Raw genomic sequence first — 18,731 nt, 5'->3', positions numbered from 1 at the left:
AGTATGAGTCATCAAAGTATGGTTTGTCATTATTCATTCCTAGTAGACATTTTTAAGTTGAGCAACACATTCATAAACAACCACTAAGATGTTAACCTCTGTTTGGAAAAAACAAAAACAAAACAAAAAAACCAACTATTCAATACTTTCATACTTCTACATTCAGAAACATTGAAGGAGAAAGACACAAAGGGGAGGAGGCAGGAAGTCCAGCCATGATCCAGCACATAAGAACGGCAACTACGGGGCAGGCGGAATGCAAGAGTGTTGTGTTTGAAATACGGACTTTGGGGACAGTAACTCTGTTGGCAGAGAGCTTGCCTGGTGGGCACCAACACTTGTGTTTAATCCACAGAGCCCTGTAAGTCAGGCATGGTGAGGTACCCTGTAATCCCAGCGTTCAGGAAGATCCAAAGTTCAGGGTCATCCTCTGCTACTCAGTAAGTTTGAGGCCAGCCTGGGGTATATGAGACCCAGTTGAAAAAAATTATTTTAATATTAATTTGTCTATTGAACAAATAGTTAGAGAACTTTTTAATTACAAATTCTATTTTATTTAAATTACAAATAATTTAAACCTTATTTAAATAAATAGCTGAAAGGAAAAAAGTATGTGTACAAGAAGTCAAACACACTTAAAATTTAAGTGTTAGAAATGCCTACTAGCAGAGAATTACCTGAGAAGGCATTGCTGTAGTATCGAGACAGAGTCTGCATAATGTCTTTGGAGTGCTGGGTCCAGGGCGCTATCTTCCTGTAGGTTTTTACCCGGTGAACGAGCTGAGAGCCTCCATACTGCAGGGAAAGGGTGTCTCCGTGATCTTCGTAGAGTTCCTCAAATAACCTACACAGAAGGAAAACTCCCATTCTACAACAGCCTGCTGACTCAGGTCTACAATGCCGCTACCAAGGGCATTATAGCAGGAGGTCACACAGTCCGGGCTCTGCCTGGACTCAGAGGGAATTCAAGGCAGCCTGGGTAAGTTAGGGAGACCCTGTCCCAGAAGGAAAACTGAAGAGAAGGCCTGGGTAGAGCTCAGTGGTGGAGAATTTGCCCAGCATGTGCCATGCCTTGGCAAAGTCCTCATTACGGGGGAGGGGGAGATTAACCAAAATGACTGACAAGCCACTCACTGGGCCAGACTCAGAAAAAAAAAAAAAAAAAAAAAAAAAAGACTTTCACTTTATGAATTCCCCTGAATCTTTCAAGTGGACTCTTCAACATCTTGAAAATAAGTGTAAATGTAAAATGTATGGTGTTTTATAACGATCCAAGGTCACAGAAACTCTTGATGAGAAAACGACGCACCAAAAATCTAACTTACTAAAGCTGAACCAAGCTGCTTCTAACCATATTCACTTCCATGACACCATTCTGGTGCCTCTGAATTGTTAAATATATATAAATGTCTTGTTACAACATTTATTTCTCATAGCTCCAGGGGCTGCAGCATCTACGATAAAGACATCAGCAGACTCACTGTCTAGAAAGGCCTGGTTCATTCACAGGTGGTGCCTTCTTGCTTTGGCCTCTCATGAGGAAGAGAGTAGCAAACATCCTTGGTCACTTTTAATATGCCGCTAGCCCCAAGGATGAGGGTTCTGCCCTTGGATCCAAGCATGTCCCAAAGATCCAGTCTCCTAATACCATCACTTTGGGGGTGAGGATTTCAACACAGGGACTTAAGGGTGACAGGAACATTCTGGCCACAGCAGACATGCAAGTCATATACTTTCTATTTTCACAGAGTTGACGGACAATGAAGAAACAGTAATCCTTAATGTAGAATCCATCTTACACACTCTGTATCTTTAGTTCAAAACATGTGCAGAACTGGTACTATTTTTCATTGCCATTTGGGTTTTTATTTAACCTACTAGTTTGTCTAAGTACTTGGGATTTATCTAAAAAACATAATGTTTAACGATGATGCAAGCAAACCAAACAAGACCTGATGGCAATAATATACCAGCATTTAATAGAAACACAGAACTAACTTGAATACTGTCAACGAGCAATAAATCTTTGGGAAGCTAAAGGTAGAAATGAGGTTATAAATCCTGTGAGTCACACCTGCCTCCTGTCACTGCTGACATTCAACAGCCGCGAAATCAGGATTACCTCACTGCATCCGTATCGAACTGCAGGTTCGGCTTGTCAATCAGCCCTAGGGAATAGAGCTGGTAAGCCAGAGCGCACTTGCCCACCATGAACTGCGCTGTGTTGGTGCGATCTAAACAGTCCACGCAGTTGGTTCGCAGAATGCCAGTCTACAGAGAGCACAGGAAGTTCTAGGTCATTGTTCAGACACCCAGACTACTTCCGAACCACAGGAAAATCCTGTGCATTAAGTAACAGAAGAGAAGCTGGGTGCTAGTCCTGAATAAGTGAGTTAAAGATTAAGACAATAAAGAACATTTTGCTAATCGTATAAGGTTATATTTACTGTACACTTAATGTCCCCCTAACAGCATTGTTATACCCAGTCTATATTTGAATTTACTTCGAAAGCTTAACAAGATGAAGTAAACAGCTAATATTTTCTATATTTACTAATCAGTAAAATATGGATTTTTATCTGATATTTCTCCTTTATTATACAAACCAAATATTCAGTGGTTAGAGCCGTATTTTTTAAGGTTGTATGTGTGCCAAGTGTGCACTGGTGCCCTCAGAGGCCAAAAGAAGGCACCGGTTCCCTGGAGCCAGAGTTACTGCTGGCTGCAAGCCATCCCACACAAGTGTGGAAGGAGACGGGTGCTGGGAACCGAACTTGGGTCTTTTGGAAGAGCAGGAAGTGCTCTTAACCACAAGCCATCCCTCCAGTCCTAAGCCATATCATTCTTAAAGCACAGCTCAAAAATATAATGCACACTAGCTTATTTTCCAAAGTCAGCCTAACCTATCATTTCCATACTCTCATTTTTAATTTCTAGTAATAAAAATTTATATGCAGAAAAATGTATAGGCTATACTATCAGCTATACATCTTTGTATAAGGTTTAAACACTAGCAGAGAGGCTTTTAAAAAATCATTTTAATAATTTTGCATCAAATACCTCTTAATAGTTCCTTATAGAAAACGTGACAAAGAAAAAAAAATTAGCTGGGTATGGCAGCAGATGCCTGTAATTCCAGCACTAGGGAAGCCAAAGCAGGTAAGTCTCTGTGAGTTTGAGACCAGCCTGATCTAAAAAAACATAATATTTAATGATGACGCAAGCAAACAAATGCTAGGCTAACCAGGGATGCACAGTGAGACCCTGTCTCAAACAAAACAAAACAAAAAACAAATCCCAACCACCCAAAACATTACATACCATCGACGTAGATTGTGTTCACTCTGAATATAATAATATCCATACCTGCAGCCGACCGTGGGAATCATACAGCCTCCTAGTTCGTTCCACCTGGGTAAGAACAGACACATTCCATTTGATTTTCTTCCAATGCTGGGCATGAAACCCAGGCTGTGGGCTCCCTAAGCACGTGCACTACAACTAGGCCACAACCCCAACCCCATTTGTTTGTTCCTTAGGGAAAGATATAATATGCATTCACGGATTTTAAGAGTCATAGCGTTAGAAGGGAAGGTCTCCATTTTCTGCATCTGGACATCAGATGATTCTGTACTCTCACTTTTTCAGATGCAGAAAATGGAGACACGTCGGTCCCTGTGTTCTACTTAAAAAGAGCTCAGGATGGAGGCATCTTAAGTCGCCCGTGTCTCTCTTGGGCACCCTCTCTGTGTTCTCCCAGCATCCCTTGCTTCCCTTTAAGCCCATATCTTTCTTTGGTCTCTGTGACCACACACAATTGCAGGCATCTTCCTAGTAAGGCCTTCCACACCTTTGTACACACTGTGTACATTAAGAGTCCCTAAAATTCAAACCCTGCAAACTAGGGCAGAAGAGAGGATTCTTCCAAATATAAACACTAATGGTTGATTTGGGGTTTTTCATTTGACCACCGGAGTTAACTATGTTATCTGAAAATCAAATGCTGGAAATACGTAATATTGATTCCTTTAAAGACAAAAAAGGCAGAGGCCTTTATCCAAAGCAGCCAACAAGCTGGCCACGACGAGAGTCATAGCAAACCACTGTAGCATGCTAACAAATTCTACGTTCATAAAAGCATCATCGTCAATCAGAAAGATTTCCCTGTTCTTTCTAAATACTAAACAGTAAATTCACTACAGAAAAATTGACTTTACACACATTTTATATGTTTATTCCACAAAGCAACTGGTAAGACTCCTGCGGCTTCCATCTGAAGGTATATAACCACCACAGGAATTCCCAAGTACATAGTGAATGTTCGCTACATACTCCCCACAAGACTAAGTTAGTCCATCCACTCATTCTCTAATTAGCATAGACTTCCTGTATTTAGAATATTTTACTCTGTGTGTGTGCATGTGTGTGTACCCGTGCGCGTGCGTGACCATGTGCGCGCCGCAAGCTCTTGGAATCTGTCTGTGCTTCCTAATGCTGGAGTTACAGGCACACACAGCCGTGCACAGCTTTTCACACAGGTGTTGGCAATCCACACTCAGGGTCTCATGCTGTCACTAAGTCCTCTCTCCAACCCCTGGAATAAATACTCTGTACATAAGAACAAACACCGTGATTTACATTTTCCCTGTGTCTGTGGTGTGGGGTGTGGGGCACTTGTGTACCTCACAGTACCCGATGGGAACGTCTAAGGACTGCATGTGGGAGTCTTCTTCCCCTTCTAATGTGTGGGGCCCTGGGGTTCAGGCTTGGTGGGAGGAGCCTCTACCTGCTGAGCCCTTGTGCTGACCTCACAGTGTTTTTAGGGACGGGGTCTCCACCTGGCCTGAGCTTCCCAAGTGCACTAGACAGGCTGGGATGACCAGTGAGTCCCAGGGACCTGCCTGTCTGCCTCCTCGGTGTTGGGACGACAAGCACATGCCACCACACTGGCTTTCTTACGGGAGGTCTAGGCACTGAACTCGGCGTTCAAGCTTGTGTGGCAACCGCTTTATCTCCCCACCGCTTATTTCAAGTTTTTGATATCGTACGTACTTTTCATCTGGCCGTAAAATGCTGCAGTAAGAGTCAGGGCGGTTCACAAAGAAACCTGTCTTCTTTACCACGCTTTCTGCAATCACGTTCAGCCGATCGAGAACATTGCACAGCTTACTGAGAGAGGAAGAGTGAAAAAGTGAGAACTCGGGTGTCAATGTATCATGACTCTCCCATCTGAAGCCGGCAACATCCACAGCCTCGATGCCCGGGGATTCAACTGTTTTCATCAAGCGGTTTATGTCACAGAAACACTGAAATAATTAAGGTAGAATTACAATGTGTACTCAGTGGCTAACAATAAGACCAGTAACTTAATATCAAACACTGGTATCGAACGCCTCAGTCTTGGCCTGGGACATTCCCGTGAGAGGTTTTCAATGAAGCCTCTCCATCCTCAGTAGCAGTTAGTCAGGTGACTCCATGACTGCGTAGTGAGTGCAGTGGTAAGGGAAGATGAGTTGGAAAATAAATTAATATGACTGCATCAATCCCTTAACTAACATATTCCAGGTAAATGGGTGTGTGTGTGTGTGTGTGTGCGCGCCTGGTGTATTAACTCCACAAAACCGTTCAGGGAAAAGACAACAATATAGTCACGGTAAATAAACCCAGAATTCACATGATGCGTGGTGAACAATGCAAGGTTCAATGAACCAAATCCTGAGGGACAGGAGGGATGAGGAAGTGTCACAGGGCGGTGGTGGAGGTGGGTGACAGGCATCAGGAAAACCCTGGCCTAGGACTAGCTCTGGGCATAAAGATCAGGTTTGCTCAGACGGAACAGCCCCGAATAAGTTAAAGTTCTAACACTTCGGCCTGGTCAGCCAGTGAGCAGCTCGGATTTACCATGGACAGAGTTACTGCATGCTCATCGAGGAGAGGGGGTCACCTGAGAGCAGCGGCTTCCTTGAAGAACAAGGTGGAGAGAAACAGGAACAGCAGAGACGAGGTGACAGAGGCACAGGGAGGAGCTTGTCACCTGTGGAGGCCCTCAAGAGCACCGCACCCACGTCTCACAAAGGAAACTGAAGGAGCCCTGCCACCCAGGAGACGCCCCAGCGCGGCACCGAGGAGGAGACGCCCAGCGCGGCGGTCTCTCTCACCTCTTGGTGTACTTGGCCATGTCCCAGGGGATGTAGACAATGGTGTGCTCCGGAGGCAGGAACTGGTTGAGGTAGGTGACGGCGGCCACCAGCTCTTCACTCAGGATCCTCTCGTGCTTCCTCTTCTCTCGCTCCTTATCAAAAAGATTTCAGATCATTTTTACGTTAAAAATCTTCAATGTGGGGCCGGAGAGATGGCTGGGCGGGTAAGGGCACATGCTGCTCTTGCGGAGGAACCAGGTTCGATTCCCGGCACCCACGTGATGGTTCACAACCACCCATGACTCCAGTTCCAGGGGAATCTGATGCCCTCATCTGACCTCTGTGGGCACCAAATACACACAGTGACATTATGCAGATAAGACACTCATAAAATAAAATCAATACATCTTTTTTTAAAAAAAACTGTAAATGTCTGAGTTACGAATTACCTTAAAACAGAACTGACAACCATTTTTCCCTTTCAGCTAGTTTTGTGGCTGGTACCTCACCTTAGTAAGAAAAGCCTAAGTCTTAAATACTGAAGTGAAACCCAGTTACTAGATGAAAATAATATCAATGTGAGTTAAGAGAGCTTCCCTGAAGGAGTCGGCAGCCCCGCAGAGCTGGGGAGGCTGGGTTTTCCTGGCTGTCCTTCTGCAGCCCCAGTGGCTCCATACAAGCCTGGCCCACACACCCACGGCCCGAACCAGCAACGTTCATTACCAAGGAGGAGACGAGAACCCACAGCTGCAGCCAGGGGTGCAGAGAGAAACCAGCACGCTCTGGACAGTCCATCCCTGCACGGGACAGCAGAGCGCGCCTTCGAATCCAACACAGGACGGCAGCAGGAGAGTCACTTCATCCCTCCACACTGTGGCAGCATGGCCTGAGGCTGAAAGGCTCGCATGGGCCCGAGCCTCACCCCTGCCTCTGCCTGCCGCATCTCCTGGGTTAGTGCCCTGCTCTCACTGAAGAAGGCCGTGTGGCCCCGCGGGGCTGCACGCTACCCTTCAGCGGAGCTGCCGGTTTTCCTTGGCTCGCAGCAGCGTCTCCCTCACAGCATGAAAGTGGGGTTTAAAGGGGACAAGAGCATGACGAGTTCTTCCCACAGCCTTCAGTGAAAAGTAGCTGTTTTTACCATTACCTTGGTCAGGCCTTTCCTTAGAAACAGAGCAAACTACAGCAGACTTCAGAGATGCTACAGTACCACTGTTGGCATCCAAATGTGCTGTTTTCAGTCCTGGTGCTCCCTTTCCAACTGCCACAAACTGAATTAAAAACATTGTAGAAACAAACAAGGGTATGTTTTGCACAGCTGAATGAAACAAATGGAGAAATTATATAAGAATGAGGAACAGAGTTAAGAATCGGTAAGGGTGAAAGTGTACTCTGCTTATATTTTATCTGGGAAAGTTACGTATCTAGAATTCTCAAAAGCTCTTTATATTAAATAGGGAAGTAGAGCCCTTCTGAAATCTCGTGTGAAATCTGCCCCTCTGGGAGAGAATGGAAGAAACAGTATTTATTTAGTGTTCATGGCCGTGGAATCCGCTGTGTGCAGGCTGAACTGGATTAGTACTAACAGGCTGCTCAGTCAGCCTCCTCAGGGCTGAAGAACTCTTCACAAGCCAATGCAAAAGTCCCAGATACAGGTCATCCTGTGTATCAGAGGGTCCTGGGGGGAGGCTCACACCAGGGCAAACGGGACAGGAAACGGAAGTGTTTCCTCCTTGCTGTCGTCCTGTGGACGGGGTCGTCCTGTGGACGTTGTCATCCTGTGGACATTGTCGTCCTGCGGACGGGGTCGTCCTGTGGACACGGGCATTCCTTGGTAGTTTAACCACAACCTACCAAGATCTTCTTCCAAGTGAAAAAAAGAGAAGCATTTCCTTTTTTCCTATAAAGGAAATAGCTGATGATGGACGGGGCTAAGTAGCTTGGTGGTCGAGCTCTTGCTGGGCATGCACAAAGGTTCCGGCCTGCCTCCACCACTGGCTGCCTTGAAAATAAACTCCTTCCAAACTACACTGGCAGGCTACGGGGAGGCCAGACAGGCCTAGTTCAGTCACGGGCAGTTTCCAATCACATGACTTAAATAGCACGTTTAATGTGTACGGTTAACAGAGAATTCCAAGCACGCTAGGCTCAGGGTTCCATTTAACTATGGCTTTTCAGTTACAATCTATAAAGCCTGAACGAGATCCTCTCATCTAGTTCTTGGTATATTTCCCAGTAATAAATCACTGCTCTAACAGTAATGTTCTTCTTTACTAATAATATAGACTTACTGGAAAAGCGCTCATATTTATCACAATTTTTTACAGCACCAGGATCTAAATCTAGGGCCTTCCACATGTAGACAGGTACCCTACCACTGAGCTACATCCACACCTACCCTCTTTTTACTCTGGGCTGGGGCCTCACTGAATCGTTGAGCTGGACTAAAATTCACTCTTTAGCCCTGGGCCTTAAACTTGTGATCCTCCTGCCTCTGCTTCTTGATCATAGGTCTGTGCCGCCAGGCCTAGCAGCAAATCAACAAATGTTTTCATTAAAGTTTTCCTCCTTAATTTTCAACTGTGTGCATGATGTAGCAATATTAAGTCAAAGTTATGGATTATCAGCTCCAGCTTACATTACTGCGGGCAGACGAGAACATACAACATCCACATTAATGTGAATAAACATGTGTGGACATTATCATCATCTTCGTAATGATTATGAAGTCAATCCTTGGCTGCGTGTGATCACTCGGGGACCACATATTCCTCCACGTTCTTGACGGAGCACACCTACCACCCACACTGCTCCCTGGAGCCAGGCGTTTAGCTGTACTGCACACCACTCCCCCTCCCCCCATAAGAACCCACCTCCTCCCCGTGCCCAGCCTCTGTGTTCTAACTCAGGTACCCCCAGATCCAGCTGTACTCCGGCTCAGCCCCTCCACCCTCTCACCTCAGATCCTGTGCTCACCGGGAGCTGCTCTGCCTTCGGTATCTCCCACCCAGAACCCCTTTATTTGAAGATTGCTTTGGCTTGAAATGCTCCACCTCACACCTACTCCAAGCTACCCACTGCTACCCCTTCTCTCCAGACGCCCCTCACTCTCTCTTTCTCCTCAGCCCACTCCGCTTCACTGTCCACAGCAACCATGCCACTGCCAATATCCAAAACGCGTCTGATCCTCTTTTTAGATATCTGTCTGGCAAAACTAAAGGATCCCAATTACCTCTCTTTCTATCTGGGCGTGTGTGCCCGTTCACAGCCATGCTGGGCGAGGCAGGCAGGAGCACAGGTTCCATTTTATCAACTCAAAATGGACTCTTGGACTGTCTAGATGTCTCCTGTCAAGTTACACCAGACTGTCCAACTTTCTGTTACTGTGGAAACCCCTACTTTGAGCAAGTGACTTTTACTCCTACTGAGTAAAAAGAGAAACTGAGGCTGTCAGAAAGGAGCAAGCACATGTACGCTGTGCACACACGCGCGCGCGCACACACACGTACACACACACACACACACACGTACACACACACACACACATACAGGCACACACACACACACACACACACACACGTACACACACACACACACATACAGGCACACACACCACACACACGTACACACACACACACACATACAGGCACACACACACACACACGTACACACACACACACGTACACACACACACACATACAGGCACACACACACACACGTACACACACACACACACATACAGGCACACACACACACACACACGTACACACACACACACACACGCGCGCGCGCTGCGGGAGCGCGCACACGTACACAGGCACGCACCAGGGTACGCCCCTTTCTTCAGACTGACCCCTCCTCTTCTCTTCTTGATTGACAGCTATGCTTTAGCTGACATTTTCCCCCTCACACTGGTAGTTCCACAAAGGCAGGAACTGTTTGCACAATCACCTTGATACATATAAAGCTGTCAAAAATACTGGGGAAGTGATTAAATGGACAAGGATCCCTTGGGGTTTTTTTTTATTGTTGTTGTTTGTTTTTTTTATTAAACTGACATTTGCTAATCAACCTCACAGAGTAATCTCATATACTGACTGCTATGTTGCTGGCCACTGCCACAGACATAATACAATAAGATCATTGTATTGATATTGTCGAGTTCTTCTCCCCCTCTGACTGAGGTTCTTTCAATTCACTTGGGCGCAATGGATTTAAAAGTTATTGAATAATCTCACCCTCCACCCTAGGCCTTTGACCTGCATATTCATTTATGCACACGGCGTGGATCAGTCAGTGTACCCTGATGGAGAAGCTGAGGGCTGAGAGACAGTTATACCATATTGCCTGAGGTTCCCACAAGCCCACCTGATTCTTGAACCTCATTCCTAAATGAAGCCTTTTGGTCCTAGTGTAGAGTAAAAGGGTCAGCCAAAGAAACATACCCCGACCCTGAAACCAGAGCAATGAAAGAAACACACCCTGGCCCTGAAACCAGAGCCAGTGAAAGAAACACTTTGGCCCTGAAACCAGAACCAAAGAAACACACCCTGACCCTGAAACTAGAGTCAAAAGGTTAAAAGGGGCCAGTGAAAGAAACACACTTTGGCCCTGACCAACTCAGTACAAAAACCAACCAATCCCTGAGCATGAAACCAACCAATCCCTAAGCACAAAATCCAGTCAATCTCTGAGCTTGTCCAAGCTCAGGGGATTGAAATCCAACTAATTCCCACCCTGAAAATCTTCTCCCTGGAAAGACTCTGTCCCTAAGAAGCTGTATAGAAGTCCTGTGCCTGTTCAGTTAACAGCTGCCCTTTCCACCCTGGCAGAGACAGCCACTCTCCTGGATTCCTCCCTCCAAAACACATCTCTTGAATGAGTTTTAGGTGAAGACCTTCTTTTGCTGGAGCAGAGCAAGGCCTCTGCTGGGAAACTCTCTTAGAGTGAAGCAGACCTCAGTTTTAGTGGCTCTCTCTCAGAGAGGAGCAGGATTGCTGCATCCTGTGGGAGACCATCCCCTACTGGAACACAGCTTCAGATAGAGCCTGACTTCCTGACAGCAAGGGGATCTTTCTCCAGCTGTAGGTATCCAGGAGACCTTTCTCCTCACAGCTGTAGGTAGAGCCTGACTTCCTGACAGGGTACATTTCTCCTCACAGCTGTAGGTATCCAGGGGATCTTTCTCCTCACAGCTGTAGGTATCCAGGATATCTTTCTCCTCACAGCTGTAGGTGTACCTGACGTCCAGCAGTCAGGAGACCTTTCTCCTCACAGCTGTAGGTATCCAGGAGACCTTTCTCCTCACAGCTGTAGGTGTAGCCTGACTTCCTGACAGCCAGGAGACCCTTCCCTCCAGAGCTGTAACCCTTGCACCTATTGCTCCACATTGGTTTGCAGGCCTTCTAGACTGCCGAGAGAGTGAGCTGTATCAAGGCGAGGGTAGCAGCTCCATCTGTGTTTTTAGGTTGTTCTGGGACAGAGAATTCAATGCAGCCCCAGTTCACACAAGGAAACCAGGAGCCTGGTAGACCAGATCACCCTCTTCCCTTCAGAGAGATCTACTACCAGTTCCCCAGGGCGAGGCCAGAAGAAGCCACATGGAATCCGAGGACGAAGAACAGCAGCGCAAACACAGCAAGCCCGTACAGCGGACACCTCTCCCTCCCTCCCTCCCTCCCTCCCTCCTCCCTCCCTCCCTCCCTCCCCCACCTCCCTCCTTCCCTCTTTCTCCGGGGAGGGCAAAGCCCAGCTGGCTGATGCCTTTTGTCTGAGGAGAGGTGGCCCCTGTGTTCGATGAGCACATCATACCTTCACTAGATTCAAGATGATGATGGGGGAGCCAAACCTCTGAAGCATCTGGTCAAAGTGAAGAGCAGCTACATGTGCGAAGGGGTCTGCCTGGTCCACTGGGAAGAAAAGAGGCGGATAAATACCTGAATGGAGCTATGAGGCAGAAACAGAACAAGTGTGGGGTGTTCAAAAACACTGAAAAGAAATGCAATTCAACTAAACTAGCACCTTCATTTCCCAAATCTCCTCAAGGAGCTCACTGGACACTCATTCAGCATGTACTTATTAAATCTGAATGACTGTCATTTCTGGAGCAAAATAACATGCAATTCACTAATAGTTAAAATTAAGGATGAATTCCCTACAGAACGCTAATAGAAGTTACTCCTCCATAGGCTCTTGCTCAAAGGACCCAACTCTCCCCAAAGCCAACTGCTTATTATGTGACAACAATCATCATCTTGAGTGACAGCGGACAAAAGCGACTCCCAGCAGGCCGGCCCACGCACGCACGTGTAATAGGGGGTTTAGGCATCATGGTTGAGATGTCTTGGGACCAGTACAAGGGAACCGATCCTCTCACTTGCACGTAAGAGGAATAACTGCCTGCGGTGAAAGACATCACTGACGCATCGCAGAGGATCTGCTCTGTCTCCACTTCATTTGCAACATCGCCCTGGAAAGAGGGGTGCAGTCAGAGATAGCTTATGCTCTTACAACTTTTAAATGAAAAAAAATTCAAACACGCAATGATATTATAACTCCTATTCTTTATACACCTTAAAAGCGGTAAAGCACACACCATCAATACTCAGAGTACTGGAAAAAGCAGATTAAAACATGATAAAGAAAAACAATTAAAACAGCAGAAAACAGACAAGAAAAAAAATCAAATAAGTTACTCAACACAAATATCAAACAATATCTTGGCCAGTATAAATAATAGGATGGCAGATAAAAGAAAACCAATTGTGTGAAATTATTCAGGAGATTAAAACACACACACACACACACACACACACACACACACACACACACACACGACTCTAAGAAAATGCAATTCTGAAGACCAAAGAGAAGATGAAACACATTAGGATGTTAAAAAGTTAATTAATTAGAAATCACAGCTTCCTCATTGTCAGCAAAACCGATGTGAAAGGTTAAAAGGTTAAAACATCACAGCGGTCTGTGGCCTTACCTCACAGTTGGCGCCTCTCTTGAGGAAACGCGTCCCAGCAAACCTGCTTGACCTTCTGGCTATTAGAGTCACGTACACTGGCCGCCCGTAGATCAGCAGCTCTTAGAAACCAAGTTAAAGTGTCAGCATTTGTGGTTGGCCCAGAAGGCTACAGAATCATCATCCTTTGTGCATGTAACACATCTCGTCCCACAGCCTTCAGACACCAGGAGCTCCGCCGGAACGCAATAGCAGGGCACCCAATAGTTCCTCAGATCTGTCCGGGTTTGATGGCAACTCCCAACCTGCTCACATGGTAACTGCTCTGACTCTCCAAGGAGATATACAGGCTGCTGTACTGTGTCTCTCCTTGTAAGCAGGTAAAAAACGTGAGAAATGCCACTACCCCTTCCTCACTCATTAGCATCGTACGCCTCTCCTCGAGGGCACGTGCCAGTTAATGTTAAGTGTGAATTAGGAAAAAGTTGTTAATGCCCAGGAAAGGAGTGGCTATAACACTACAAAAGCAATCCAAACCTAATGCTGAATGTGTCGCCATGAACTACTCGATAGATACACAGCGTCATCTTAAATCATCTCCTTAACTTTGAGTTATAATCTCACCTACTAAAAAATGGATCAAAAAGTGGCCATAGGCTGAACAACTGCAGTCCAAAAAAAAAAAAAAAAAAAAAAAAAGCTTAAAATCTTAAGTTTTTTGGTACTACTATGACTCCAAATTATAGACTTCTGGTCAGTCAAACCATAGGTACTCTAAAAATATCATATCAATATCTTCAGTCCCAATGTTCAAGGTGTATATGAGACCTGAGTGAACTTGAATTCCATCCTCAAGTTACCTAAGGTTTAGGCAAACATTCTAAAATCTAAAAAAATCCAAACTCTGAAACACTATGGTCATGAGCATTCTGGGTAAGAGACTCATCAGCCTGTACTGCTGCTGGGTTGCTGGGAGGATGAGCTGGGGTAATTGGTGTAAAATTTCTGGTGCTTGGCCTGTAGTAAATACTTAATAAGCAGCAATTATGCCTATCACCACACAGGCTTCCAGAATTCATTAAATGACTGATCACCAAAAGCCCAGACTCATCATTTAAACTAATGAGCTTTAAAATGATAATCTATGATGCTGTTTACTATTTTAAAAACAAACATTTATTATAATTACCATATGAGCTAGCTCTCAGAAATAGAAACCAGGCTAGAACTATACTTTAGAAATGGGGCCGGGTGATGGTGGTGCACGCCTTTAATCCCAGCACTCGGGAGGCAGAGGCAGGCGGATCTCTGTGAGTTCGAAGCCAGCCTGGTCTCCAAAGAGAGTTCCAGGAAAGGCGCAAAGCTACACAGAGAAACCCTGTCTCGAAAAAAAACAAAAAAACAAAAACAAAAAACAAAAAGAAAAGAAAAGAAAAGAAATGGTCTTAGACATCGTAGCACATTCTCTTTGGTGTCACTGGTGGGGAAATTCTTCCTGGGAAGACTGTATTTGTGGAAAGACAAAAGTGACTCAGGACCTGATTTTGTCAGGTCATTATGAAGCCCGGAGCCAGGTTCTCCCCAGCTCCGTTTCAAAGTTCCTGGATCAGCCATACCTACTTCCCCAACCCCACTCAGCACAGAGAAAGCAGCACTGTAGCTCTTCAAGGCTGTGCCTCTCAGCTGCCCCCAAACTCTCCACAGAGTGTAAGAAGGCACAATGATGGCCGCATCATCCACTTCATGGCCTCAAAAACATTCTTTAATTATTTCACTGCAGGCTTTTAAAAGCCAAAGGTGGAAGGGAAAGTATCAAATAAAAACTGAATTCACAACTGCCCTGTCGTCCCAAAGAGTGACAGGAGAAACAAACCACAGCTAGACAGCGTCCCCCTCCCTCCTCCTCACGACACAGGGGGCAGTCGCTGGACGGTGCCACCATTAATGAGAATTCGTGAAAAGTAAACCTGAGGAGAAAAACCAAGTTGGCATCAAACAGCTCACTGTCCTCACTCAAGGGTCAACACCCGTCCATTACAGTCTTCCCAAGCAGGCCTCCACCTCGTCAGCTCTCAACTTACGACGGCAGCCTTTTCTGACACAGATCCCTCGTCCCATTTTTACCTCATGCAGCTGGAAAATGGCTGTCAACTCAAGCTTCGTGGACCACCTCAGACATGTCACCTTCCTGGACTAAACTGTCAAGTCCTTGGCCTGACAAAGTCAATCTGGTGAGTGGCAACTGACGACTGAGGCAATCTGAGGCCCACGCTTGTCTTTCCCATGTCATCCTGTGGTGGCCTGGAAGAAAATGGCCTCCAGAGGGAGTGGCGCTCTTAGGAGGTGTGGCTTGTTGGAGGAAGTGTGTCACTGTGGGGGTGGGCTTTGAGGTCTCCTGTGCTCAAGCTACACCTAGCGAGACAGTTCACTTCCTGTTGCCTGTGGATCAATATGTAGAACTCTCAGCTCCTTCTCCAGCACCATGTCTGCCTGCATGCCGCCATGTCCTGCCATGATGATAATGGACTGAACCTCTGAACTGCGAGCCACCCCAATGAAATCTTTTTCCTTTATAAAGTTACTGTGGTCACAGTGTCTCTTCACAGCAGCAGAAACTCTAGGACACATCCCATCTCCCCAGAGTTGCACATACACATCACAAGAAAATGCTAATTTTTTTCCAGGTCTACCCTCACGGTGCTTGTCTAACCTGTGACATCTCTCTGTACTCACTGCTGGGGTCTGATTTACGTTTATGGCTTTGGTCAAGGTCTGTTCTCATGAGCCTGCCACGTTCCTCCCACCTAATAGCCATGCCATTCCTTCTCCCAGACATGCACAATCCTTACTGGCTGTAGGAGAGTGCTCTGCACAAGGCTCTTCATCCTTGGTGTTTATAGTCATTCTGTGCTCTACAAGGTCTGTTCAAAGAGTGCGCACTCCTTATGGCGTTTCTACTTAGGTGGGCAAGTTTTCCTGATGGAGTATTGTACTGGCTAGTTTTATGCTGACTTGACATAGGCTAGAGTCTTCGAGAGATGGGAACCTTGACTGAAAAATGCCTCAGTAAAACTGGGCTTCAGGAAAGCCTGCAAGAAATTTTCTGAATGGGTGACTGATGGGGAGGGCCCAGCCCATTGTAGGTGGAGCCACCACTGGGCTGGTGGTCATGGGTTCTGTAAGAAAGCAGGCTGAGCAAGCCACAAAGAGCAAGACAGTAAGCAGCTCCCCTCCATGGCCTCTCTATCAGTGCCTGCCTTGAGGTTCCTGTGTGCCTGAGTTCCTGTCCTGACTTCAATCTATGACGAGCAGTGATGTGGAAGCACAAGCCAAATAAGCGCTTTGCTCCCTAAATTTGGTCATAGTGTTTTATCACAGCAGTAGTAACCCTAACTAGGGCAGGTACACGGGATAATTCTAATCTTACAATGTACAACCGTTCTATACTCTGGCACAGCATAATGACGTGCATCTTAAGTGTTTATAAAAAGGATACTTGACTGCCCACAGAACCCATGAATAATATACAGCAGCCAGTCACGATGCACAGTGTTTTTAATTATATCCAGAAGTTCGCCATTCCATACGTACTTCATATAAGGCTCACTGGAGATCCCAAATACGCCTGAAAAACAGAAGTTGGTAACAGAAAGATAAGACTTTGACTGACGTCCAGCACATGTTTAAGTCCTTCCACTTCTGTTTTTAACTTCAGAATACAAGCCTGGACACACCGTCACTTACGGGGCAGTCTAATGACTATCGGGACTCAGGGTACTGTGCTTTTCCCGCAAAGTCAAAGAGGAAATGAGGTTTCTGACTTACCAGAGTTTTTAACTCAAAAGATAATGGGAGCCAAATAAAGGGCATAATGACAGATGTGGCAGAGCGAGCTACAGAGAACATGGTTTGCAGTCACAGCCCCTGGGCCAGGGCTTCCAGCACCACCTCTCCAGAGTGTGACTGACAGGCTCAGGGTGTTCCTTACTCCCGGGTGCCACCCTCTGCACGTCTGAGAGGCAGCTGCCGTGAAGGTGAGGCAGGTGAGCGATGCACGTGCAGGGTAGGGGTGCGCTGCCGCAGTGAGGGCTCAGGGTAGGGGTGCGCTGCTGCATGGGGAGGGGAGGAGAGGGGTGCCGTGTGCATACCTCCCATGTGGCACTGGCTATCACACCAAGGCTTTTTCACGTGGAGAAATCAGAAGCACCAAACACTGTCACATTGACATGAATTTATTAATAAACAGTGACGAGTGTCACAGAACTTTATGGAGTGAAAAATAAGAAATAAGCATGTTTACATATGAATGGATTCAGCCAGGTAACCCCACCTCCCTCCCTTCACAGTGTCATCCGGGCATTTATTTGTGTTGAAATCCTTCCAATTTATTTCATAAAAACTAGTGGCTGAGCAGAAGGCTCAGCAGTAAGGAGCACTTGCTACTCTGGCCAAGGACCCAGGTTTGATTCCCAGCACCCACATGGCAGTTCACAGTAATCTGGAACTCCAGTTTCATGATGTGTGCCAAGCACACACAGTGCAGACATACCACACGTAAACATGAAACAAACAACCCTAGATGTCCTCTGCCCTTCAGCGCATCATGTAAGGGAATGTGTGTGGGCTCAGACGCAGCTCCCTGGGAGCATGCCTGCCTCACATGCATGAGGCCCTGGGTCTCATCGCTAGCACAACAATGAACTAGACATGGTGTGCGTGCCTGGCCTATGCCTCTGATTTCGGTTTGGGGTAGGAGCAGCCAGGAGGGGGAGTTCAAGATCATGGTCAGCTCCACACCAAGTTTGAGGCTAGCCTGGGCTACAGGAGACCCTGCAGGAGAGGAGAGATCAGAGCACGCTCAGGGTCTGGGGGTGCAGTGGTGGATCAGACCTTCCACTCTGCCACTTTACACAGTGACTCAGCATCGAGATGGCTGAGGTGACGCCATCCTGTCCTGGCTTTGTTTAGTGTCTTTCCAGACCCTCCTCAGCACACTTCCACACACCGCCAGCCATATCCACCTTGGCAACGATTTTGGGATTGCCCATGCCCTGACCATGGTCCAGTCGCATTAACCAGAATAAGTGATGTTCGTGCAGGATAAAACATGAAGCTAAAATAACTAAGAGGAAGTGCAAACCAAAGCTAATTGTCGTGCAGTGTCTGGAAAACACTGCTGAGCTCTGCAAGAGGACAGATGTTGCTCTGACCCCCTTGAAACACCGATTTAACTACGGCTTTTGTCTTGAGCTTCAACACCAAAAGACTCTCAGAGGCATGACCCCTCTCTTGGTCACCTTCTAACAAAAGGACTTAAATACTTCTAATTGTCTAATCAGAGTGTTTGCCGATAACTGCCTCCTGGGGGACACTGCAGTATCTCCGCAGCCTGTAAACAGGAAACCAACGCTACTGCTCACCTCAGAGATGTTCGGCCTGAGGAGCTCATAGGAAGTCCTCGACGCCCCAGAGACTTGGTGGGGATTTCGGCAAACCTACTCTTCCATCCTCTACCCTCACCCCCACTTCCTACAAGTTCCCCAGGTGAATAATTCCCGACCCCAGGAAAGACACCTGAATCCGCCAGCACCTGGTGCTGTGGCACATTCAGTGACAAAGACAAA

The 18,731-nt window shown here is 46.5% G+C and overlaps 1 protein-coding gene across 1 annotated transcript in view; it reads right to left on the bottom strand.

Annotated features, from left to right (window-relative positions):
* Fig4 (FIG4 phosphoinositide 5-phosphatase) overlaps positions 1–18,731 on the bottom strand; it is a 110,389-nt gene that overhangs the window by 51,654 nt on the left and 40,004 nt on the right. The window contains exons 7-15 of the mRNA XM_028890232.2: positions 16,604–16,732; positions 13,129–13,229; positions 12,444–12,606; positions 11,949–12,046; positions 6,159–6,292; positions 5,053–5,169; positions 3,318–3,411; positions 2,123–2,271; positions 678–844 (exon numbers count right to left, since the gene is read on the bottom strand). Of these exons, the coding sequence (XP_028746065.1) occupies positions 678–844; positions 2,123–2,271; positions 3,318–3,411; positions 5,053–5,169; positions 6,159–6,292; positions 11,949–12,046; positions 12,444–12,606; positions 13,129–13,229; positions 16,604–16,732 (1,152 nt within the window). The remainder of the gene's footprint in view (positions 1–677; positions 845–2,122; positions 2,272–3,317; positions 3,412–5,052; positions 5,170–6,158; positions 6,293–11,948; positions 12,047–12,443; positions 12,607–13,128; positions 13,230–16,603; positions 16,733–18,731) is intronic.

The sequence above is a fragment of the Peromyscus leucopus genome, chromosome 8a (genome assembly GCF_004664715.2).
Source record: "Peromyscus leucopus breed LL Stock chromosome 8a, UCI_PerLeu_2.1, whole genome shotgun sequence".
NCBI lineage: Eukaryota > Metazoa > Chordata > Mammalia > Rodentia > Cricetidae > Peromyscus > Peromyscus leucopus.
The sequence above is the reverse complement of the archived record's forward strand: the minus strand, read 5'-3'. Positions and strand labels throughout refer to the sequence as shown.